This window comes from Chiroxiphia lanceolata, chromosome 3 (assembly GCF_009829145.1).
Source record: "Chiroxiphia lanceolata isolate bChiLan1 chromosome 3, bChiLan1.pri, whole genome shotgun sequence".
Classification (NCBI taxonomy): domain Eukaryota; kingdom Metazoa; phylum Chordata; class Aves; order Passeriformes; family Pipridae; genus Chiroxiphia; species Chiroxiphia lanceolata.
The window spans coordinates 100,103,649-100,129,744 of NC_045639.1; the positions used below are offsets into that span (position 1 = coordinate 100,103,649).

The window sequence follows — 26,096 nt, forward strand, 5'->3', positions numbered from 1 at the left end:
AGAAAAGACACACTTAGGTAATCAGCTCCAGTAAAATATTATTGTAGCATGAATGAAATTTTCAAGTTAAAAAACTTTGACAGCGATATTTTTGTGAAATTGATGCAGGAGCATTGCATCCTATTTTTGAGGAAAAAAAAAACATCTTAAGATGCTTGAAGATTTCTTTTTTGGAGGGACGAAATGGGTATCAGGAGTGTCTGAAGCTTAGACTGCCAATACTTTAGAATGCAGGAGGGAAAGGCAAGATTCTGGGAGCTGCAGCCAGGAATACATGCAGCTACATACAGACCAGGCTTCAGAAACAGCAGCAGCACAATACTGTCTGTATGTCAATACAACGAAAGCTGCTTCCATCAGTAGATGACACTCATTAGCATAGCATTGCTCTTACCACTCCAACTTGCTGCAAGTCTGACTGACACCAGATTCAAAGAAGACTTAGTTGGAAATGGTCATAGAATCACAAAATCATTGAATTATGTAGGTTGGAAAAGACCTCTAAGATCCTCGAGTCCAACTGTTAACCCAGGACTGCCATCATCATCATGGCTGGGCTTCATGAACAAAGATTTGGGAAAGGATTTATCCACATTTGTTACAAGCACGCTGGGGGCTAATAAGGCCAATATGAGACAGACATGTTCGATTGCAAAAGGCACGGCAGAAAGACTCCTTAGGTGGTACATTCTGCAAGACACGATTCTTTCTGCATTGTCTTTTCTCCTCAAGAGTGATCCTGTGTGCTTTCTCAAAGGAAGCAGCAGCATTATAGATGGTGTGCCTCCAGGCCTCCAGATTTGAGGCCAGAGTAGACCAGTTATGTTGATCAATATGGGCAAGGCCGAGACGTTGTTTCAGGGAGTCCTTGTATCTTTTCTTCGGGGCTCCTCTCTTGCGGCAGCGCTGTCTTCAGGGCTGAACAAAAGGTCATGACTGGCCAGCTGGTAACACAGAATGCATTTTTACACTAATGGCAAGGTATTCTAGCTTTTGTTTCACATTGTACTGACTGCATATTTACATAAACCCTACATCTGTTTAGTTAAGTTAAGCCAGAGGGTGATGATCTTTGTCTTTACAAAAGAGCTGTTTTAATTTTATTGAATATAGCTTTCCATTTAAAAGATCAAAGTCAGTTCGGCCCCCTGCAGCAACAATTCAAAAGTTTCTTCAACTATTCAAATTAAGAAAACAGGAGAACTGGGACTGTAAAAGCAGAAAAAGGAAAATAAAAACTCCTTGGGGTCTTTATTTATCCTGAACTTGAAGAAAGACATTTTCCCTTCCATTAAAGTCCCATCAAGTGTCCTGACTCTCCTGCATCTGAAAATGTCATGAATTGCATGATAGCAAAAGCAGCATGCACATTTTTAGACAAATTTCTAGAAGCTGGTAAAGCTATGGGGAAAAGACTCAAAATACAGCAGTGTGAAGAAAACTTAGTGAAGAACTGGCCTCTCTAGCCGCCATCTTCTAGTTCCAGGCACTCAGCACAGTGAACTCCTACTTGATAAAGTATCAGTTTATATATAAAACTGCTTGTTATCTCTACAGAAAATAATGGTTAAAATCATGACTTCAAAACTGTATCTGTAATGGGGATAGATACTTCATGTCTTCTGAAAGAGCCTGCATGTCATCTCCTAGCATCTGACTTGGGGGACTTTGTCTTGCAAACTTTTGTCTTTAGGAGGGGAATGGCTGAAAACCAGCCCTACATTTCACTGCTAAAGTTTATTATTTGCTTGTAAGTAGGTTCCTCACCTTCCAAATTGACAGCAGCACTCACTACTCCCAACACTGGGTGAGGCCCATGGCTGTACCACGTGCTACAGGAGTATGGTACCAAGCATGCACCAAAATCTACTCTTTTCTACTGCTGTCCTTTGGTTATCCCTGGCAAGCAACTTGGGAACACGGACCAAAAGGAGCTGTAGCAAGTTCCAGCTTAGCCCTCAATCAGGACAATGAGGAAACAACCCAAGGTCTGTTTTGGCTCCAAGGAAACCTTTCCAAGAGATCCGTGTTGCCTCTACATTATACGCACATAATACATCTATATTAGTTTTCCACCTTCGATAAGGAGCGCACTTTTGAAGCTTTTGTCCTGACCTCCTGTCCTTACCACACTTTGCTTCATGCCATGCTTCCTGACATCTGTCAACTGGACTCCATCCAAACAAAAAGATCTGATGTAGGAGCACACTTACTGCACTACGGCTGCTAGAATGAGACCAGTAAATGTGACCAGATTAGAGCTGGTCCCAAATAAATCTCTGAAATGCTGTCATGGAGGACACACACTGGGTCCTCAGTACCAGCTTCTCTGTGCTACAGATTGTCCCTACTTGTTCCAGGCCACCTGCTAATGTAGACACAGCCTGAAGAGGCTGTACTGCTGCTTTCTAGCACTCTCACTGCTTAAATGGGTGAATAGTGCCATTTTAGGCACCATATGGTATCCCTGCAGGCTTCCAGCTGCCACTCTGCAGATCAACAGCTCAACCAAATGTCTTATGTCATATCTGGCAGCCTCACGCAGACATCTCAGATACCTTACGGGGAGACTAACTGCTGGGGATGTCTATGTTTAGGAAACTGAATACCATTTTATTTTAGCATCTATTCCCCTCTAGACCAAAAAAAGGAAAGCGAATGAAATTAAATATGAGAAAATGAGAAAGGAGGTGCTTGAAATACTATGGTGAGTTCTAGGAAATAAAATAAACAAAAAACCAGCAAAAATTAAATAAAAATAACATTTCTTGTAAAATTGTCTCATCTAAAACTCTTAGAGATAATTTTTTTTTTCTTAACTAAAAAGTACACAAATCTGGGACAACAAGAGTAGTGATTTGTCCTTCAAGAAATCCCTCAATCACAAATAGCATTTATTCTTTAGTAAGGGCTGAATTCACTGACTTTAACAAAACTATTGAGAAGCTTGAAAATAAACTTCTGTGCTGGTCTAATGCTTTACCTACCAAGAAACAGCCTAAGTTTCTGAATCTGCATGGAAATACTTGAAGCTTACAGGTCTTTTTAAGCATTTAAACAAAAATTCTGACCTCTTGTGGCCGTCAAACTGCCCAGCAAAAGTTTCTGTCGGTTTCTAATCTGGGTGATGCTCTTGCTGTGTGTGCCATGGTTGGCATTTGTGTATTCCTGCTACTCCTCTCCCAGGCCTGCCTGCATTCCAGCACTCATTGACAAACCTCGCATTTGAACGTTTTTGTGGATCCAGAGGAGGCCACAAACTTGATAAGAGGGTTGGAGCACCTCTTTTACGAAAACAGGCTGAGACAGCTGAGGCTGTTCATCCTGGAGAACAGATTACTCTGGGTAGACCTTAGAGCAGCATTCCAGTACCTAAAAGGGTCTTATAAAGAAGATGGAGAGTGTCTTCTTACACACACTGATAGTGACAGAAGAAGGGCAAATAGTTTTAAACTAAAAGAGGGAGATTTAGATTAGATATCAGGAAGAAATTCTTTACTGTGAAGGTATTGAGGCACTGGAACAGTTTGCCCAGAGAAGTAGTGGATGCCTCATGCCTGGAAGTGTTCAAGATCAGACTGAATAGGGCCCTGAAAAATCTGATCTAGGGGGTGTATCTCTGCCCATGGCAGGGGGTTTGGAACTAGGCGATCCTTAGGGTCCCTTCCAACCCTTGCAGCCTTTCTATGATTCTATGATTTGTTCTAAATCTAAATGAAGTGCAATCTTTTTAGGTACCGTGGACAAAATTGCGGCAGAAATGCCACAGAAATGGGAAGTATGAGAGTGATTATGCACATTAACACATCCTGCATGTGGCACACAATTTCTTGCAGACCTTCAATTCTAACAAAGACATGAGAGAGGGAATGTTAATTTGGTCTACCTTGCTTTGCTGGTCTCCTAGTCTGCATCAGTAGCTTTGGGTTAAAGAAAAATACGGACTATGAATATATTCTGCATTTGTGTAATCCATAGTGTCTGATGTCACTTTTTGCATATATATTATCAGCACTTTTTTAAATATGAACCTACACTTCTAAGAACTCAGCATCAAAAGCCAGACAGACTGGCTTCACATGCAAGTTTGCATAAGGAGAAAAGGCATTCAGTGGCATTTCTTATGCCAAGTGATCTTTTACCTGACAAGCTAAGGCTACACAACATTTAGGGCAGGCATGTATTTGCACCCTAATCATCCATGCACAGTGATGACTTCTATATGAGAATTTCCTCTATCCAGAGCTGAATACATGAATGCTTTATAATTTCTCAAAAGAATGGAGAACCTACAAGTATGTATTTTCAGTCTGCATATATGGTAAATCCTAAGGCTACTGTTATACAAATAATACACCAAACATAACAGCATCTATTACTAGTATGTATAAATGTATTATATTAATAACATATATTCAAAAATGTTAAGTAGTACATGAAAAAATATATTTTTAGAAGTTTTTCTTTCCATTACCTTGTATATGCAGATTAGATATAAGAACTGAGTACTGAGTACATTTTTATTTAGAAGACAGATTCATTGATAACTGCACTTGCTTAACACAGGAAAGTAAGTAAAAATAGTTTTAAATCGAATTTACAATTTAGTTATGCTTTTTTCTAGAACTGTATTAATTTCTGACCCCACAAAGGCTTATCCATATTCTTAGTTTTACACTTAGGAGTAATAATAGTGTAACTAATTTACATAAAAAACAAGCCTTTGCAGAGCTGAAGTCTTGGTGGTGGCCTGCTTTCACATTCAACAAATGCAAACACTCATACAAAAAAGAAAAACTGAAGTGAAAAGGTTCAATCATCCCCATTGCTCAGATTCTCTGCAGTTTTCCATTTTGCATTCTCTCAAAAGAACACAGGTTCACATAACAAATATTAGTAGAATACAGAAAAAGTTTTGTAAAAAATATTTTAGCATTTATAAAATGTTTTCAATTTCAGGTTCTTCTCAGGTCTCTGTTTCTAATTTGCCAATCTTCCCTGGTTTCCCCCTGAAATTAATTGATATTTCAGTTGCATATGTAGACAGGCTTGGACGTTATTACTAAGAGGCCTGGATGTTCACTGGTGCTCACTTATGACACGTTTTTTGCAGGATTGCAGCAGCAGCTGCTCATCCTCTATTCCAGCAAACAACACTGGGCCACTGGATTGTCTGAACAGGTTCTCCTGGTGATGAAGATGCAACACGATACCGTCTTAAAATGTCATGGTGTCAGAGATCACTCTGAGGTACTTCATACATGACCGTAGTATGTTTGTGTCTTTACTAAGAATGCTGAATGACATGTGAGTAGTGTTTTGCCTTATACAGAAAGGTACAGTAACAACCACAAAACAGACAACCTGCATAGATTACTGTTGACAGAATAAGACAGTATTCAGAATAAAGCAATATTCAGTATTTCTGTGAGAAAAAAACACATCACTGTGCATTTTCAGGTACCAAAACCAGTGGGGCAATAAAAAGTGTCTTTTAAGTGCTGTTACACAGAAGTTGTTTTCACAAAGCAAAGTGTTTGTTAATTAGTTGCAGCACTGTCTTGAGAACCTCTTCCTTGGAGGGGCTGGCATCAACCACTTGGCACGCAGGGTTCACCATCCTTCTGTATGACTCTTCAACTCTATTTTAAAACAAAACAAGGGAAATTAAACTTCAAAATGCAGGGATATGAAATGGCATTATTCATTGGTCTCAGAAGAAAGTGTTCACACTGCAGAGACAAAGGATACAAAATCTAATATGAAGCTAAGAACAAAATCTACTGCAAAAAGAAATAAACAGTTAGTAACTACTATTATAATGTAAATCTCAAAGCACATAGTTTCCCAGACATTGATTCCCGGAGGTCTAGCCATATTCACATATGGCATGGTATAAAGTATTTCTTTCTTTACAGCTTGGTAGTGGATACAGTCTGGTACAGCAGTGCAGTGGACAGTCTGCTTCTAACACCTGAATTAACTTCTTCAGATTCTGCTAAAGTGTCTCTGAACTGTATGACATTGCACTGTGTAGCTGTGCTCACTGACTGATCTCACCTTTGACTAACTGGATTAGAGAGCTGACACATCATTCAAACCCTTCCTCTGATCAACTATCGAGATGAATAACAGGATGAAACACAGGATGAAAACATCCTCACTTAGACTGCAAGCATAATGCAGAGCTCTCCCACATTTAGCCTATGAGTGTGTGAATGAGGATGTCAATATCATTTCCTATGTTCCCAAAATTGCCATTCAGGCCAGAAGTCACAGGACAAATCAAGCAAGATTCTGGATATTCTCATGCCCAGGCTGACATAATTAACAAGTAGAAATAACCAAAGGCTTTCTGACAGGACTAAGATGTAGGAGAAGTAGAACTTAAAGGATTCTTAAATGTTGTTCCCTAGCTCACTCATCTCTCTGCAGTTCCTACTAAATAAGCAGGGAGTTTCTGTCAAAATTAAGCAATCATAGAATCATAGAATGTTAAGGGGTTGAAATGGACCTTAAAGATCATCTAGTTCCATTCCCCCCCACCAGAGGCAGGGACACCTCCCACCAAACCAGGTTGCTCCTACCTGGCTTTGAACACTGCCAGGGTTGGGGTAACCACAGCCTCCCTGGGCCACCTGTTCCAGTGTCTAACCACTCTCACAGTAAAACCTAAATTTCTCCTCTTTCAGTTTGTACCCATCATTCCTTGTCCTATCACTACAGTTCCTGATGAAGAATCCCTCTCCAACTTCCCTGTAGGCCCCCTTCAGATACTGGAAGGTTGCTATCAAGTCTCCATACAACCTTCTCTTTTCCAGGCTGAATAGTCCCAACTTTCTCACAGGGAAGGTGCTCCAGTCCTCTCATCTACTTCATGGCTCTCCTCTGGACTTGCTTCACTGGTTCCATGTCGTTCTTATGTTGGGGACACCACTCCACGTGGGGTCTCACAAGAGCAGAGTAGAGGTCGAATCACCTCCTTTGACCTGCTGGCCACACTCCTTTTGAAGTAACCCAGGATTTCATTGGCTTCCTGGGCTGCAAATGCACACTGCCAGCTCATGTTGAGTTTTTCATCAGCCATCACTCCCCAAGTCTTTCTCTGCACTGGCCCACATCTCAAGCCTGTCAAGGCCCCTCTGGATAGCATCCCTTCCCTCCAGTGTGTCAACTGCACCATACATCTTGGTGTCATCAGTGAACTTGCTGAGGGTACCCTTGATCCCACTGTCAATGTTGCTGACAAAGCTATCGAACAGTATCAGCCCCAGTACTGACCCCTGAGGACACCACTCACCACTGGTCTCCACATGGACAATGAGCCATTGACCACAACTCTCTGTGCAGCCATCCAGCCATTTCTTTATCCACCAAGTAGTCCTTCGACCAAATCCATGTCTCTCTAATTTGGAGACAAGGATGTCGTGCAGGACAGTGTCAAACACTTTGCAGAAGGCCAGGTAGGTGATGTCAGTTGCTCTGCCCCATCCATAAATGTTGTAGCCCTGCCATAGAAGGTCACCAGATTTGTCAGGCATGATTTCCCCTTTGTAAAGCCATGTTGGCTGTTATCAATTACTATTTTTAAGGTGTATCATTGCCAGAAATGTTAAAACAATAGAGGTAGACTTCAGTCTTGAGATTTGTAGATATGGAAACCAATATTCAGGTGTCTATACTGAGGTATCTGTGAGAACATTGGCTATTTAAGTTTCCACTTTATACAAAGATGATCTACTCAATACAGAGTAGAGAGAGCCTAGACAGCAATTCAGCACACCCTCAAGAAGGATACCCAGGGTATCCTATGTAGTTACTTAAAAAAATGTGTCTAATACTGATTGAGATGCTCTGGACTATCCCATTTAGCTTCCAGTTGCTAGTCCAGAAATTGTCCACAGGTTCTGCATCACATCTGCCAGCCTCGTATCAAATGGTTTTAGATACTTAAGCTTAGATCACTGAGCTCCAAATGGGTGGTGAGATGAATCTCTTTGAAGGCTCCATTGAATGTACTGACTATACTGGGACCCAAGATACTTAGCACAGCTAAGTATCTATAAGACACAGCTAAGACATCCACAAGAGGAGATCTAAATTTTATGTTCTTAATCTGGAGCTCAATTCCAGACTTTCATGTTGTTATAGGCTATAAATCCCAGGAGGGAATTTTTCCTTCCCCTGCTCCACTGTAAGAAAAACGGAGTTTGAATGGGAAGGGGTAAGGGAGTCAATTAGCTTTACAAAAGGTCTGGGGCAAAGCGGAATTCCTAGCTAATGGCCCATCGAAGGCTGGAGTGTGGGGGGGAGGAGTTTGGGAGTTTTTGGGTAGCTGGCCCAGCTCACGCGGGAAGGGGGGGGGGGGGTGGAAGGGAGTGGGGGGGCTGCGGGAGAAGTCAGTTTTTGCTGGGTTCTCTCTCTGGGACGCAGACGGGGTAGCTGTCTTTGTCTCCAGCTCAGACCTGCTGCGTTTTCATCTGAGAATTTTTGTGCTCACTGGGAGAAAAAAGGAGGAGCCTTGAGACACGGTCATCTGAGGACAAAGGTGAGTTCCGTGGGGGTGGACTGCTTTCCTTTCCCCCTTCTTCCATTGGGGGAAGGGTCCCCATTTTCTTTTTGGCTTCTCCCGCGACCCGAGACCAACCCCCAGACCCCGCCCTGCACGGCGAAAGCCAGAGCCCGACAGCGCCCCCTGCAGGCCAACACAGAGCACTGCAGGCTCTGCACCTCCAGCGATCCAACAGCGCCCCCTGCCGACCGTGATTAGAACTGCGCTAAAGGACAGAGGAGTATTCAGACCTTTTCTTTTTTTTGAAGGGGACTTTTTGGGTACAGGACTATTGTCTAGGTTTTTTGTGTGTTCTGTTACTGTTCTTGCCAACATACATATATCTTTTAATAAAGGGTTGTTATTTCTTCTGTTTTTTCCACACTTCCTCGATTAAAGCCCCTTAATTTTGAATTTACAATTGCTGAGAGAGAGGAGTTTGGTTTGTCTCATAACTCATCCTCTTTAGCAAACATTCCAGTCTCTTCAAACTGAGACACATGTGGAAGGCGTGTGTTTCAACTTCTTGCCTTGCAGTTCTGAAATTTTTAGGTCTCTCTCCTTCATGACCAAACTAAGAAAGGTGCTAAAATAAAAGCAGCAAGTAGAAAATACAAGTATTTTAATTCAAAGCTCCTTTGCAGGATGATTAAATTCTATACCTGCAGCTTTTAAACACTTTCAGTCAGAACTGACAGAATTTACCCTCCCTGTCAACCATTAATCCTTTCCAAAAAGCCTCAAACCAAGAGCTTAGACATAGGAAATCCTTGTCCCAGTAATGTGAGCGGTACATTTGCCACTGATCCCACAGAAGCCAAGATTGCATCCAGCCTCTTATTCCTCATTAAAGGGTACCTTTGGCGAAACAAGCTGTTAGCTTCCAACTCGGCTTCCTCCTTTGTTTTCTCCAGCCCCCGACGCTGAAGTCTCTGGACTCGTTCCTCGGGGTCAACAGTCAAGAGAAGAACAAGATCAGGTTTAAGCAGATCCTCAGGCCACTGGTACACTTCATCATGAGCTGGTGGAAGATCCTTCACTTTCCCATTTGTTTCAGTGGCAATTGTGTAGGCAGCTGTGCTGTGCCAGTATCTGTCAGATGGAGAGAGAAATTTTAAAGAGGACACTAATTCTTCCATAATATAGGAGAGAGTTGTCACTATAATGAGAAGTCAATAATGATGAGACAGATGACACGGTGGGTTTGAGGGGAAATGTAAAGAACAGTTCTGTGCCACCCATTATTTCTTAACAGTGATAATGCTCAGTGCACTACTCAGAGTTCATGTGAATTATTAATTAAAACATATGGCAGTAGCTACACATTAGGCAGAGACTTCCAGATGCTGCTATTGAAAGAAAATCTTCTCATATATTGAGTGAGGTCAAAGAAGAGTTACATTTTATCTCAAAATCCAGTCCTCTGAGTCCTTTTTTGGTGGTTCCCATCCTACTTCACACAACAGATTTGCTAGAGAACGTGTAGTCTTTACAAACATGTGAATTAAGACAAGCATTATTAATGGTTACGCATATCACTTGCATTTAATGTTCCCCACTACAAGGCATCGTGTTTGATGGATTTCAGTGGATTGGAGACTGGTTAAAAATAGTACATACAAACAACGTCTGTGTATATCAGTGTGTGTGTGTGTGTGTGTGTGTGTGTGTGTGTGTGTGTGTGTATGTATGTGTTGTGGCGGGAGGTTACAGTACACCTACTGAAATAAGCCAGAGGGTTCCAAGTGCACCTAGACCTTCTTTATTAAGAGTAAAACTGTAAGCTGCCTACACAGGTTAATGAATACCAGAAATAACAAAAAAACACCCAAATCCTAAAAAGTGTGAAGCATGTTTCTGGCTTTATATATGCAAAGAGTGAGTCTACCTAAAACTCAGTCATTCCAATCCACCCATATCTCATCTTAGAGAAAGCCATGACCAGCAGCCCACATGCTTCTCAGGTTTGTCATGAAACTCTGGTCTAGCTCAGGATGCACAGCTTGAGCCTCCACTATTCCTAATTGAAGATGTAATAATTTTCACGTGTCCAAAAGCTAGTTATGAGTATTACACTGATGGAGGTTCCCTAACTTACTATTATCATAGGTATTACTCTTTGAAAGATTTAATATTTATCTGACTCTCTGCAGAGTAGTGCTTCAAAAAAAACCCCAAAACAAATCACAAACAAAACCAAATCAAAACAACTCCTCCTCCTCCAAAGAAAGTTCCAAAGAAAACCAGAGGCAATTGTTGACCGCTTCTGCTTGTAACACTGAACAACTATATGATAGCACTGACATAAGAGGGCTTCTCTAGTATACAGACCTGTCTATGATCACAGGTGCCTGAGTGGATGCTTTCGCTATTTCTGAAGCAAGAATGTAGTTGCCCGCAGCATAAAATGCTCTTTTAATGGGTGTCGGTTCATCATCAAATATAGTCCTCCACTGGCTGATGCAAGGTGGTGGGGACCTTAGCAGAATGCCATTCAGGTTGTCCTTCACAGCCTCGGTCACAGTGGTTTTGCCTGCATTTCATTTACAGAAGGAAACATTTGTGTTATTATGTGTCAGATACACCTCAGTTTTAAAAACAGAAAAACTCTCCTGTGTGTTCATTTGGAGAAAATGTTCTAACACCTGAATATGTAACTTGGATATCTTGTGATAAGGTTGTCAGGGGAAAATTACTCTGAGTCTGGTTGCAGGAATTATTACTTTCCTTCCTGCTCTCTGGGCCTTCCAGCCCTTCCCCTTGCCAACTTTCAGTCTTTACTCCCTTTAATACATTAAATGCATGGCAATTTTTCTGTATACTTATTTATAATACTTTTTGAGGTCACAGTTCATGTGGATATTGCCCTGCTGTCCTTTCTTTTTAAGGGGATTTTCAGTTCTCTTTAACTGAAAAGTCAGAAAACAGAGGCAACTAATATTTCTCTGATACAAACTACTGCCAGTCTCTCAGACTATCACTATTTTAGTTCATTTATTTGAAAACTCTCCAGTAAAAGTATGTTTCATCATCTGCACAAGAAATTAAATTTTCAGTACTCCACTCTTTGTATTCTTTAATTTACTTAGATAACGAATTAACCCACAGAGTGAAAATTAGTGTAGACTCATCTTTTACAAGTCAGGGAAAACAGACTGGCATTTATAATTACTAATTTCTTCAATTCTGTTGCAGGTTTCCAGGATTTTTTTTTTTTTAAATTTTTAAGACTTACACCTGAATGAAAGCCAGAGCACTTGCTCTTTTCAACAATTTCTCATCTATAGTTCCTCAACCACACATTGGTCTTACCAGTGGCATCCAGCCCCTCAAAAACTATGACGGGAAAATCGCCCTTTTTTTGGTGCTCCGGACATTTCTCCAGCAGGTCGAGTACTGCTTCAGCCTCTGGGATCCTCTCTGCACACTGCAAGGAGAGATCATAGAACGTATTGGGTCGGAAGGGACCTTGATCAGTCATCTAGTCCAACGCCCAGGCAGCACACTGGGACATCTTAAACCAGATCAGGTCGCTCAGAGCCCTGTTCAACCAAGCTAGGAATGTTTCTAGGGATGGGGCATCCACCACCTCTCCGGGAAATCTGTACCAGTGTTTCGCCACCCTCATCGAAAAAACTTCTTCCTTACACCTGGTCAGGATCTGCCCTCCCTCCGTTTGAAACAATTACCCCTCGTCCCCTTCGCACTCGCCCGCCCCACGAAGCCGAAGAAGATCCCGCCGTGCTGACCTGGCGCAGGCGGTGGCGGAGGGCGGTGGCCGAGGGTGGCAGGGCTTGGCGGAGGGGCCCGGGGCTCGGCGACCCAGGGGCGCAGCGCCGCAGCATCGCCAGGCCGGGAGCCGGGAGCCGGCCAGGAGCAGGAGCCAGGAGCCGGGAGCCGGGGCCGGTGGCAGCTCGGAGGGGGCCGGAGGGCGGCGGAGGAGGAGCCAGCGGGAAACGAAACTGGAGTGGCAGGCCGGGAAAGCGCCGGTCTGCGGGGACCGGTCCAGAGCCAAGGGCAACTCCTTGGGGAGCCTGTACTGCCTCCCCCGCCCCGCACCAGTGGTACTGGGATGAACGGGCTCGGTCCCACGGGGAATGGCTCCGTGAGCGAGTGGGCAGCAACAAACGTGGGAAGTAAGGTCCTAGCCTAGGGGTCCGCCAGCACCAAAGGGTCACATTCCCACAGGGTCCCGTGGCTGAATCCTGGTGGTCTCCTAAAAAATAAAATAGAATAAAATAAAATAGAATCTTTTTTTTTTTTTTTTTTTTTTAAGGAGAAGTGCCAATATGCTCCGCTGTTTAGGACTGGCCTAAAAGAGCCAAACAAGTCCTAAACTGCTTTGTTGAGTGGCAGTGCCCAACTAGCACTGAGCTATTGGGCATACTGGCAGCTTAATCCCATTATTTGTTTACTCAGTGCCTTGATAATAAGATCAACAACAGACACAAATAATTTTGGGAGTAAAACGAACTTTTACAAGCCTGTAGTGTTTTTGTAACTTTATGATGCCAAATTTCAGCTTTCGTCAGCTCAGTGGCAGGAACCAGAAGCACTGAAAATAGCTATAGCACTTAGTCTTATGACAGCTGCTATGAGTAATGTTGCCCAAAATGTAGATTTTGAGTTTTCAAAATATGTAACTTAAAATGTAGGACAACCTGCACCTCTGTAGAATCCTTTTCCTCCCTTTCAATAGTTGAAAACCTGCCACCTAGAGAGATCTAAAGTTAAACTTCTGATGCATTTTCTGAAAGAATATACTCTACAAGCTAGTGTACTGTACAAGAAATTCTTCAGAAACTTGATGTCTTCCTCTGGTCAGCTCAAACATACTGCACAAATAGCTTTTGCTTAGTGTAGCTGCAGGGACAGTGAAGCAGCTGGTAGGCAGTATCAGTTCGACAGAGATCAGCTGCACTAGTTGGAAACGGCCCATGCTGAGGAAGCCGGTGGAAGGCTGGGCCAGAGCTGAAACTGGGAATGCAGCCTTAGAGTCTCTTCAATAGTCTCAGCATCAGATACCAAAACTGCCTTTTTTTTTTAAGGCACTTTACCATACCTGAGAACTCCGGCATAATTCCACATGACTCAAACACATGACTATGGTTGGCTATGGATACCAGAAGACACAGGGTAAAACACAGTTCGTTACACAGGAAGCCAATAGATGGTAATTTTAAGACCATGATAATATGCATTGAGTCAAAGTAGTGGCTATTCTCACATAAGATTTTGTCTTGCAGAATGACATGCTCTGCATAAGCCTGGCTTATCCATGGTCCCTTCTCCTAGTCCTGCTCCTCCAGCATCCACAGTCACTGAATTAGGAGTGGTAGACAGCACATCCTCCTCTTTTTCTTTTAGCACCTGCCATGGATCTTTGTTCATACATCTATCTAAATCCCTTTCTGAGTCTGTGATGCAGTCTACCTCCACAAACCCCTCGGTTCTCAAATTCCAGCAGTGAAACTGTTGCATAAAAACTTTTCTTTTATACGTTTTAAACTCATATCCTACTTGTTTCAACAAGTGCCCCTTCCAATAATATTACTGATTTTGGTGAATAGCAGTTCAACATTCAGCTTATTTATCACCTACATGATTTTTTCAAGGTCAGTTAGATTTCCCCTTCAGCTTTTTCATGTCAGAAATGACAGCCTCCATTTCTTGTAAGGCAGGTGCTTCATCCCCTTGATCACTTGGAACCGGGGATAACTTGTTTAGCTCCATAAGGATCTACTAAGATGTGAAGACTCAAACTGGACCATTAGTCAGGATATGGCTACACATACCAATGTTCCACAGACCTGCAGAATAATGCTGTCTGCCTTATTTCAAATACCTTTATGGGTGATACTAAGATTTGTTTTTTCTTTTTTTTGCTACTGCCTCCCATGGAGCCATTGCTTATAGAAGAGTAGCAACAGTGACTGAGATCTCCTTCCTGAGTGCAAGTTCCATTGCTGAGCTCACCATCAGGTACACAAGGTTTCGATTATTCTTTCCTATCTCCACTGTCTCACCTTTATCTACAGCAAAACTAATCTGTGACTTTTCTGTTCATTGGTTGGTTTGACATCCAATTGACTTGCAGCCAAGTTTCATTTCAAAAGCACTTGTAAAGCTGGCCATTTTCCTCACTGACCTCTGTCTCCTTACTCTTCTGTTTGTTTGGCTTTTTTCCTGATGCTACTGTTGCCTTTCTCCTCTCTGTTGAATGGAAAGTGCTTACTTTCATTTTCCCTTTTCCCCTCCCACTGCCTCCATACAGCCTTGTTACAAGCATTCCTGAGCTAAGTTGGTTACTTCACTGTTGGTTGGTTGCTTTCTTCATTTATACCATGCTTATGAGATCATTCATAATAGGCCTGTCCTTCTGACTATTTACCCTCTTGCATGATTCAAGTACAAAGGTAGGAAAAGACAGTTGCCTTTTATGCCCAAGATAGGTCTTTGTACTTAAAATCAGTGTAGAGTGTATAACTCTGTTTTGAAATTAACTTATTTTAAGCAGTTTTCAGCCTTTTTACAAGGGCCTTTATAATTTTGCCCTTGGTATAATATGATGCAAAGTTGAAGAGAAAATATGCTAATTATGTGAAAAAGACTGTTCAGGAGCCTTTTCACATCTTTGAGTGCCCATTGTGCTTGCATGAAGCTATAGGGAAGAGATACAGACACAACAAAAAGCCATGTGAATATTCAAAAACCTTTTGATCCACCCAAAATGGAAAAAGAAAAAAAACCACCTGAAAATTGCTTAGCCTATAACTTAAAAATGTATCTAAGTGCACAGTCCTGTAAACAGCTGTCTGAGACTGTGGGAAATAGGCAGGATGAAGGCCTGGAAAGAACCAGACCTTTGCAGCAAGTTTTGGGTGAAGCAGAGTACTGTGAAACTCATCACAGGGATGAGCCACCACTCCGAAAGCCTGACACATCCCCAGGCGACAGGAGGCAGACAATCAGATGCTACGATTACAGTTTCTGCCTTATAAGGAATGTTTCCATGTTTGTGTTGGCTATAAAATCTGCATCCTTTTAATAAAATGTCTCAGTTCTTCACCTCTCCATGCCTCTCAAAATGCTACATGAGACAGAGAAAAACTTAAGTGGAAGGCCATAAAATGCATAGGTACAGAGAATACACACAAATACAACTACTGTTTTAATGCAGAATAGACTTTAAAGGACATCAGTAAAGGGCCTTCCAGTAGACAAAGGTCTAGGTATAAGACCGTAAGATGGCAGAAATCAGTATGGTCTCAGACCAAAAGAGCCCCCTCTTCTGCCCATGATAATGTCCAGTGCCAGATGTTTGGAGAAGGATATGGAAAGGACAAAGAAGGATCCTTCTCCCAACATACTTTTACCAAGAAAGGACCTGATGATCCTTGAGGTCGATTCCAACCTGATATTCTATCATTCTACAATTCTGTGGTCTTGTCTCATATCCTAGGAACCATCTTTTGAATACTTCCTGAGTGGGAAACCACATATGCACTATTAAGGGCCCATGGTGGACCTCTTTCAATGTGTCTAATCTGTGTCCATATTTATATTGTGTATTTCATATGTCTTTCATAACTTAATTGCATGAGAGTTTTAACTTTCTGTATGGTAATTTCTCCTTGGATTTCTGCATCCCAGGGAGGGTTGAGTCACTAAGTACAAGGTCCTTGACAGAATCCCATTTATAGTGTTGCAGATGCAATAAGATGGAGGTCATTTCCAGCTGGGACTAAAGCAAGAAGTAACACATTTATCAAATGCTGAAAATTACATCTGTCATTGCGTGGTTGTTCTTGGACCTTTTGTGGTCCTCACAGGTGAAGTGATAATGACTCCTCCTTTAACCTTATTTATGTTTCTGGCTCCCGTCAGTACCTTGTTTTCCCTAGCAAGATACTGTTTGACTGGAACTGCCAAAAAGCCACACTGGAGGAATCAATATCTTTATTTTTTAAAAATAAAAATACATTATTTAGATAAATAATTGTTTCAAAGTTTTGCTTTCCTAACAACTAGGGAGCACAAGAACATTATCCCTGTTTATCCAGTTGGATTCTTCCATGTTAGTTGTGTACCTATGTAACATTGAGTGCACCATAAATAATATTATTCAGTCATTTTAGAAAATTATATTAATCTTTAAAAGTTTTTCTTGTGCAGATTTGCAGATCTAAAACATTTTGAGTACTGGGACTCCTTTGTGACTCCTTTGTCACTGTCAGATGACTTCCATAGGAAGCAATGGGAAGAAATCAGACTTCCTACCATTTTCAAAGAATATCATGTTTTTCTGAGACTCTTTTAGAAGGCACCAGGACAGAAAATTTTGTTACAGTTCTTGCTTGCAACATTTCTTGTAGATTCAAAGCTACTGTATAAAAGAGCACGTTTGTGTTTTCTTGTAGGTCTCACCATACAGCCTGTGAGGTGGGACAGTTCAGGAAGTAAAATGTGATTGTCATTCTTGTTGCTAGGTAGTACAGCAACATCTGTACATCTGTAGGGGGCATGTCCTGGTCTGGGTTTGCATTGTGAGGCTTTATAGTGATGCAGTGTTGTCTGAAAACATGCTTAGTCAAGGCAAAAAATAGAACCCTTATAATTGCCATTTTCTAAGAAAGTACTGATAGAATTACAGAGAACAGGAAGTCTCAAATATGCTTGAGTGTTAGGTTCTCTGCATGTTTTGTTCCCTGAAACAGGGAACATTTCAAAGAAAAACAGTTCAAAATGGTAATGTTTTAGTTTGCTGATTCTTTGAGCAAAATTTTTCTGACATGCTCTTGGAGTGTTTGTGTATCAGATGTAAGTCTTGTATTGAGATAAATTGAAAATTATCAAGGATTCTTTACTGATTTTGGAAATGAAGTATTTTAAACCTAATTTTCCTATCCAACTGAGGCACTAGGCAACGAGCTCAGGGCTGAAGCTACAATAGGTCTAGGTCACTGTGCCATTTTTAGTGGATCTTCTGCAATTCCCAAACTTTCAGGAGGTCAGGGAAGTTTCTGAGACAGGGTGAGCTAAATGATAATTTATCACCTGAAATAAAATCCCTGTGCAAAGCTATATTTAGATTGTGTGGTGGTGACACACATACATATATATGTATATACAAACATAGACACAACATAATATTTCTTGAGTTGTAGAGTTTGAAGTGTTGTGATTGTTTTTAAGATCTCGTGTTCACCACAAGTATTCTTAGTAATTGAATTTTCCACCTCAAAGAAGGAAGAAAGGCTGTAGTCCCTATATCTGCATTGGCTCAACTAAATATGAACAAAGATATGAATGAGGGGAGAGAGGAACCTGAGTTGGGATCAGAGAAGATAATAAATTGGAAAGAGTTCCTAACATGCAGCAGAAGGGTTGTATAGACTGTGTAGACTTATTCAAAACGATTGAAACACTGAAACAATCAAGGAGCAACTTCAACATCAGATTTCAGTCTAAATAGCATTGTCTTGTTCTTCTTTTGCAATTCCATTTTCAAGTTTGTGATCAGTAAACCCTTTATTTATTAGAAAATCCTGCTTTCATTCTTAAGCTTGTGTCTTACATAAACCTCAAGAAACTGGAAGGGCTCACAGTTAACTTCTCCTGCTGGAATGGTCTCTGCTGACAACCTCAGAGACAATTTTGGAAATCCTCAGGAACAGAGATGTTTCCCATCCTGCTTCAACAATACCATCGTGAGGTGGCATTACTGGAATTAGTCATAGCACGAAGTCTCCCATTCCACCCTGCTGGCATGAATCCGTTCCAGCAAGAAACAGCTGATAGAGACAATAAAAACTGTTTAAAGGAGAAAACCTGAAACCCTGTTATTTACTGATCCAGACATTACTGAGCCAGTAGATCATCTCCAGGAAAGTGAAAGAAAGGTGATGGGAATTTGAGGATAGCCAATGACACGCCTAATTAACATAAAGGAAACATTTCTTATTCACAAGAAGGTTTTGTTTCCCACTAAAACTTGCAAACAGGATGAAGCTAGTTCTCCTACTCCTTTTTCAAGTGGAAAAAAAAAAAAAAGAAAGGTAGCAACATGAGGGCAAGACTGCCCAGCTACATCAGCAATTCTGTCTGGTAAATGGAAGTGAGGGAAGCTCCAAAGTGAGAGAAACCTGCCATGGACAACATGCAATTGGTAGGTGATCAGTTTTGAGTATGGCTCCTCACCTTGGCAGCAGTGGCAACTCTAAACTGCCCACACAAGACTGAGGTCAGGCTGACTGAAGGCAGAGTGAGGCTGAAAATTTGTGGTGTACTTATTGGTATGTTTGGACACATCGAAGGACTGAGGAATAGCAATGGGTGCTGTGATGTTCCTTCTCTAGCAACAGCTGTTGTGCCATGAGGAACTGAGGAATATGGAAGCTGGAAGCTTGGTTCTGGTCTCTCCTGGTGTTACCATGAGTGGGCTGCTATCTGCCCTGCCAGTGTCTCACCTCAGGCTGCCAGCTGTTCCTGCTGTCAGGGCTATCCATGTACTCAGCCTGGTGCAGTAGCTTTGCTTGAGGTCCAGTATTGGAGGCCAAGAATTAAAGAACCTACAAGTATATTCTTTCACATATCTGAAGCCTTCAGGCTTCCTAGCTTGGGCTGCTTTGCAATGCAAAACTGTTTCAACTTACAAACGCTCCTGACTTACTAAGAAGGCTGCAATGCAGTTATACAAGCTGAGCTTTCGCCCTGCTTCATAAGTCACACGAATTTTAACCAGAAGAGCCAGAGCCACTGAGACCTCACACACCAAAAGTGGTCTTCAGGTGCTAAACCTGCTCAAACCGAGGTGCTGAAACCTGCTACCAGCGCTTGGCAGTCAGCGGGTTCCGCCGTGGCCGTGTCCGAGAAGCGCATCTGAGGCGTGGGGACACGGGGGACGCACGGGGGGTGGGATGGGAGAAGGAAAACATCGCGCCTGCGGCTCGGTGCCAAGTTTCGCTTTTCCGAGAACGGAAAACGAAACGGAGCGGTTCCCCGTGCTCCGGCACAGCGGGGCGGGACGGGACGGGGAGGCTCTCACCGCGCTCTTAAAATGAGAAGCGCCGGGCACCTCGCTGCAGACTGCGAGCCGAGCCGGGTCGGATTGAACCGAACCGAGCCCAACCGAACCAACTCCGGTCGAAGCGTGCCCAGGCGACTCCAAGTGAACCGCAGCGCATCCCGCCGGGTCCAAGCCGAGCCGAGTTGAGCCGAGCCATGCACCTGGACGTGCTGGGCCGGCTGTTGTCCATAGGACGGGCGGTGCTGGCGGCGCTGCGGGGGCGGCTGGGCGCGTTGTGCTGGAGCCTGACTCCCCTCTCCCTGTCCCTGTCCCTGTCCTTGCCCGGCTGGCGACGGGACTCACCCCCACGGTGGGAGAGAGAGCAGGAGTGGGACGACGCGTCCCCGACACCCACCAGTGTCAACTACCACTTCACTCGGCAGTGCAACTACAAGTGCGGCTTCTGCTTCCACACTGCCAAGACCTCCTTCGTGCTGCCGCTGGAGGAGGCCAAGCGGGGGCTGGCGATGCTCAAGGAGGCGGGTGAGTCCCGGGGAGGGGCGCCGGCGGTAACCGGGGAGGGGAGACCCCGCAAGAGCAAGTGCCGTCGAAAAAGTTATCCCGGGAATGTTCCTGTACCTTTTCATGGGGCTGCCGTGGGGCACTGATAGCATGGGGAAGGAGCAGGCGACGGGCAAGAGATGTTCATCATCTTTCTTTGGTCCTTCTCTAGGAATGGAGAAAATAAATTTCTCGGGTGGAGAACCGTTTCTTCAGGACAGAGGCGAATTTGTAGGCAAACTGGTCCAATTTTGCAAGCAGGAGTTGGAGCTCCCAAGTGTCAGCATTGTTAGCAACGGCAGCCTGATCAGAGAGCGGTGGTTCAAGAAGTACGGTAAGGAGGAACTGCTGGGCACAGCAACACTGGCAAGTGGGAGATGTTTTTTTAGTGGTTGTACAACCCAAATGTAAATACCAGTGAAATTGTGTTGATTATATTTTGTGAACATAGGCATTATACCAAAGGCCTCTTTGGTATAATGATGTAATAAAACAATAGCTCAGCCTGTCTCCATAATGCTGGGGACAGACACGCTCAACTTATGTGTTTTGACACTGCTGTTGCTGTGGCTTTTGCGGTTGATGGGATGACTCCACAGAACTATATTTACATGGCACTTCATGACAGATGATAAGGAAGTGAAAGTGGGCACATTTCTGACAGCTTTTAGCTGAGGGACTGGATATTAATCAATTTTTAAAACTTGTTCTCAGGTGAATATTTAGACATTCTGGCAATTTCATGTGATAGTTTTGATGAGGATGTCAACATTTTAATTGGCCGTGGTCAAGGAAAGAAGAACCACGTGGAAAATCTGCATAAACTGAGACAGTGGTGCCGAGAGTATGCTGTTGCTTTCAAAATAAATTCGGTGATCAACAGATTTAATGTTGAGGAAGATATGAATGAGCAGATCAAGGCACTCAACCCTGTGCGCTGGAAGGTATGAAAGTAGCGTATACCATAGGTTTCTTGTTCAAAGAAAAGTAATAATGAGGTTTTGGAGTTGTCTGAATGTCTAATGACCTCAGTTGGATCTCCAGCTCGGGCTGGTGTTAGGGGCCTTCTTGTCAATGTTGTATGGTGTTGAGATGGGTTCTGTCTCATTCTGCACTTAAATGGAGCCTAGTATGTCAAGAATATTTTTCTGCTGTGATACGTACAGAAAATTACTATTTCAGTGTATGTAGATATGGGTATTTTATTATATTAAAATTAATATAGAAAGTCTTTAAGATTTGGAAATGTGTCACAGTGTAGAGAAAATGAAAAATCAGTATACAATGATACATTAGAGTCAAGATATTGTTAGAAAGATATGTGTACATTAATGTTCTGTTATAGAGTATTAACAATTAATGTACATATATTTTTTATTAGAATGCATTAAATACATTATGTTATCAGTTTGCAAATGGGTAGAGGTAATGTGGCATAAATATGAGAGAACTTGTGGAATAATTTCTCATTATTTGCTTCATGGAAATTGTTATACACACAGAATTTCTCAGAAAAAAACCCAAACCAAACACTTTAAGTGAAATCTTGGTCCTACTAAAGGATAGTAATGAAATTTAGAAAATTTAGAACTCTGTAATGGTTAAGTTGCTAAAAATAAATCTGCACCATGCTCTTTGTATAGTATTCAGTTATCACAATTTGTGTCAGTGTAGCCCCACTGACAGAAAAATTAAGATATTGCTACTAAATATCTTAATATTAGACAACTAAATATTAGACAACTTAATATTAGACAACTAAAGGTTTTTGTCGTGGGGACAGTCTCTTAACCTCAAGGCAAGTGAAAATGTAAAATCTTAACTAGGTGCCTTCTGTTTTCAGGTATTCCAGTGCCTGCTCATTGAGGGGGAGAACAGTGGTGAGGATGCCTTGAGAGAAGCAGAAAAATTTGTTATTAGTGATGAAGACTTTGAACGATTCTTGGATCGCCATAAAGATGTCTCCTGTTTGGTACCTGAATCTAATCAGAAGGTAAAAATTAAACTGTCCCTCTGTAACTTTATTTTCAAATAATGTTGGAAAATTGAAAAGGAACTAGAAATTTTCATGGCATTTAGTACTTTCCCTACAAGTAGTGGCTTAGAAGAGGTACAGTACAACTTTATCAGCAACCAGTTTTGTTATGGTAGAAGCCAAGTTTTTTTAATTTTCTTTAAGGTTTTTTATTGACCATGAAGTTATTAGCAGAAAACTAAAAACCCATTGATCCCAATCCTGTGGAAACCAGTGGGAGTACTTTTCCCCACCATGGCACAACATCCTGAAAAAGTTCAAAGTTAATAAAAACACACTTTATACTCTAAGCATAGTTTCCTAATAGAGATTCCCCAGCTTAAACAATTACAACATTTGTTTTGAAAATGGCATAATCATTCCAGCATACAAATCTGTAAGTTCTACTGCTGTAAAAATTAATAGAAAATTTAGATATTATTTAAACCACCTTTATCCAATTGGGCACCCACATTTCAATTAGACACTGGAGAGGTCATATTTCAAGAATTACTAGTTTATTCATACATAAAGTTATTCTAGCAATTCTCTCATTTATTTCGATAAATTTGATCCAAGCTCACTGAAATAGTGGTGATACAGTAACTGGTTCAAAGATTTGTATCTGACTGAATAGTTGTTTGCTTTGTCTTTCATTTTTCACTAGAATGGAATTTTAATTTGTATATTAATTTCATTTTTTTTCTTTTGATCTATTACAGATGAGAGATTCATACCTCATTCTGGATGAATATGTAAGTCTTTATTTCATACTTAGTATTTGTATGCTAATATATGTATGTATCAACAGTGATAACCAATTCAATTTAGTATGCATTCTATAAAACAATTTTACCATATAGTACAAGGAATGGATGTGATTTATTCCCATCAGACATAAAAAGAACTTTAATATAGTATGAGCTGAGGAGAACTTGCAATTGGGTTGCATGCATAATGATTACATCACAAATTTAAAGTGTAGATGTCTATTTCTGGAGGATATCTTTGCTTTTTTCCTTTAATTTAAAAATACAGAACTTGCCCTGAAAGTTAAGTTTCAAAGTGCCTACTTAGTTTATGTGTAATTGAAGAGCCAGTCTTCAGGAATTATGGTATAGCTTTGTTCCTGCTAAGGTGTCTAACCATGAGCTTCTGAGCTTTCTAAGGACTAGAGTGAAACTCTTCATGCACTTATATAGGCTTTTGTGGGATTGCAGTGCAGCTTGTTTAATTCTGTGGGAAAGTTAAGTTTTTGCAAATTGACTTTTTAATGTCTTATCTATTGATGTTCCAGATGCGTTTTCTAAACTGTAGAAATGGACGGAAAGAGCCTTCCAAGTCTATCCTAGATGTTGGTGTGGAAGCAGCTATAAAATTCAGTGGATTTGATGAGAAGATGTTCTTAACAAGAGGAGGAAAGTATGTGTGGAGTAAAGCCGACATGAAACTAGACTGGTAACTCAATATACTGAGTTAGGGCAGCGCATCATGTAAAGAAAATGTGTGTGTATATGATGAGTGTATACCTGTGTTTAATGCTTTTAATTACACTCAGTATATTATACAGACTGATGTTCAGTATAACTCTATATGTGAATGTGTTTATTAAATGCAGATTATGTACTTTTATTTTATTGAGCATAACTTAATACTTTCAGAGCTTTCATATGAACAGATGTCTGAAATAAACTTTCTAATCCATTTTATGAAGGACTTAAGGGCAAACTGTTAACATAACGTCATGCAGTAAATGTTTTTAAAATACTACATGAGTGTGCATGCCAGATAAATCAAACCCCACCCCAATCTCTACTTCATTATAAACAGCTGTAAGGATGGAGAAATGAAAACTCTTATCGGGGAATGCATTCTGCCTGTTTCTCAGGGAAAGGTGGATTGTAGTTCCTCTGTAGATCACAAGAGGGCCAGCTGGCAGGCCACTGGAAGCACCATCTGCCTTTTTCGGAGGTAATAGAGGGTCAGAATCTAGGAATCATTATCTGCAATAATGTATTTAAAAGAAAATCAAGATGAAAAACTTGGCCATTCTCATTTTTTAAGACTTAACAGAAAACATTTGCAAAAATGTTGGGGGATGTAAATTTCTTCAAAAACATATTTTTAATCATGAAAGAATATTGTATTTGTCCATCCTAAAACCTAGAAGTACATTCTACCTAATGATAAACAACTTCTTATTTCACATTGGCAATGGCCTTAGTTCTAACTAATATTTACAGTGAGAATGTTTGCATTTTATTAATTCCTCCATTTTCCTTTTATCTGCAAATATTGATTTATTATTTTCAGCTTTTTTCTCTCTGCGTGCATACAGTTCTGATGAAGATTCCTTCTCAATTAATACTATGTAGCACAACCTAATATGAATCTTCTGTTGCATAGTGGCTTTTTATTTTGCTAAGCCATGGAATTACAAACAGAAAAGTTCATCTTATCTTGTAACCTTGCTTTAAAGGTTGCTTGGTTTAGTAATTAATTATCTTGCTGGTTGCAAACCTGCAGATATTAAATGAAATTAATTGGATTTTTGGATAGCTGCCTTTGATTAAGAGCTTGCAGCATCAATATAAAATAAAGAAAAAAAATGAAAAAAAGCCAAAAATAATCAAGTATACTTCCCTCATTCTTGGGTTTGTGGCAATTGTTATGTCTTTGTAATTGCAGCTTTTCAAATTTAACCAGTCCCATCCTCCTCCTGTTTGAAAGGAATAGGGATAAGCATTGCAGAGAGCAGAAGTGAGCTGGCACTACTCATTCATCCTGTCCGTTGAATGTCTGGACTGTCTCACACTTCTAAATATTTGCAGCAGTTGGGAGTCAGCATGCATTAAATGTATCACATACAGAAAATGACACCTTTTTTTTTGAAGAGGTTTTTGAGAGAAATATTTTACATTCACCTACTGCATCTTCAAAGTTGAAGGGAAAAGCGCTTAGTAGGAGCTGCTACTTCTGTGCACCTCCAAATACACTGTAAAAATGTTTCCATTTATAATTCTTTCAGTTTCTATTTTTACTATCCTGACTGTAAGTATACTCAGTGGTGATCTTTTGTCTCTATGTATTTTGCATTTTGCAATCACAACACTTCCTAGAAACATTTTAGTCTTTTTTTCCCCCCCTTGTACTAATACTAAGTGGCATTTAAAATGTGACCCACACACATTAACCCCACAGTCTTTTGGCAGCTGTTTCACTGACCTCAGCTGGAGTTCTGCCTGAGTAGTAACTACAGACAGTGCAAATTTATGTAACTGGGGTTTGACTTCCTCTTGCGTTCCCACTGCTCAAATGTTAAATTCAGCCTCTTCCTCAGCACCTACGCTGCATGATAGAAAAGGAGCATTTTCCTTTGCTGCTGGCTCAGTCCCAGCATGGGGAAAGATTTAGTGCATCAATGTACTAGTAAATCTACCAGCTTGCAGCTTCTGCAGGAAACACCAGCTGTAGCACAGCACGCAGATGCGTGGTACACAAACTCCCCTTCAGACCCCAAAATTCTGCCATTCTTTGCCTTGCATCTTACCCTGTAAATGGTTATTCCTTTGCTTCCTCTGTGCCTACAGAGGAAGATGCAGGAGAAACAAAATGGAGCTGAAAATGTCAAAATCCAGTAAATCATGTAAAGACATTGAAGACAGCTTTTATGAGAAGGTTCTAAGTTCTTATCTTCTTAAAAAGGTTAAGGATTTTACCTCTTGCTACCACATATAATTAAGAAAAAGGTTTCTGCTCTGTGTGATACTCTTTTTCAAAGGAAATACCAGTTGTGTACATTGGAAATGAAGAATCTGACATTACATAGTTCAACTAAAAGTCATTTAAATTGATGAATAACTCTTGGTCTTTTTATATGCAAAATTCATTGTTGTGTAAAACGTTTTTTTTCCTACAGCTTGAATAATCTAGGTTTTTTGGGGGAGATTTAGTTTATAAAC

The 26,096-nt window shown here is 41.2% G+C and overlaps 2 protein-coding genes across 2 annotated transcripts; one reads left to right on the top strand and one right to left on the bottom strand.

The window, feature by feature from the left end:
• Positions 1-4,371: 4,371 nt before the first annotated feature.
• Positions 4,372-19,776, bottom strand: CMPK2 (cytidine/uridine monophosphate kinase 2). Its single transcript, XM_032682242.1, has 7 exons — positions 19,629-19,776; positions 13,614-13,664; positions 12,301-12,767; positions 11,864-11,978; positions 10,883-11,084; positions 9,410-9,643; positions 4,372-5,642 (listed from the first exon to the last, which is right to left on the bottom strand). Exons 1-7 carry the CDS (start codon positions 19,774-19,776, stop codon positions 5,522-5,524), a joined length of 1,338 nt encoding a protein of 445 aa, XP_032538133.1. The 3' UTR covers positions 4,372-5,521.
• RSAD2 (radical S-adenosyl methionine domain containing 2) lies at positions 19,649-24,205 on the top strand. Its single transcript, XM_032684425.1, has 6 exons — positions 19,649-20,102; positions 20,293-20,454; positions 20,835-21,064; positions 21,964-22,113; positions 22,857-22,889; positions 23,432-24,205. Exons 1-6 carry the CDS (start codon positions 19,775-19,777, stop codon positions 23,594-23,596), a joined length of 1,068 nt encoding a protein of 355 aa, XP_032540316.1. The 5' UTR covers positions 19,649-19,774; the 3' UTR covers positions 23,597-24,205.
• Positions 24,206-26,096: the final 1,891 nt, after the last annotated feature.

Bases quoted from the DNA above. Each gene is read 5' to 3' on its own strand.
- RSAD2 (XM_032684425.1), top strand. From the start codon at position 19,775: ATGCACCTGGACGTGCTGGGCCGGCTGTTGTCCATAGGACGGGCGGTG. The intron at 22,114-22,856 runs GTAAAAATTAAA...GATCTATTACAG, and splicing joins TACCTGAATCTAATCAGAAG to ATGAGAGATTCATACCTCAT. The intron at 22,890-23,431 runs GTAAGTCTTTAT...TTGATGTTCCAG, and splicing joins ACCTCATTCTGGATGAATAT to ATGCGTTTTCTAAACTGTAG.
- CMPK2 (XM_032682242.1), bottom strand. From the start codon at position 19,776: ATGGCTCGGCTCAACTCGGCTCGGCTTGGACCCGGCGGGATGCGCTGC. The intron at 11,979-12,300 runs GTCAGCACGGCG...CTCTCCTTGCAG, and splicing joins TCCGCCACCGCCTGCGCCAG to TGTGCAGAGAGGATCCCAGA. The intron at 5,643-9,409 runs GTACCCTTTAAT...GTTTTAAAATAG, and splicing joins AACAGCTTGTTTCGCCAAAG to AGTTGAAGAGTCATACAGAA.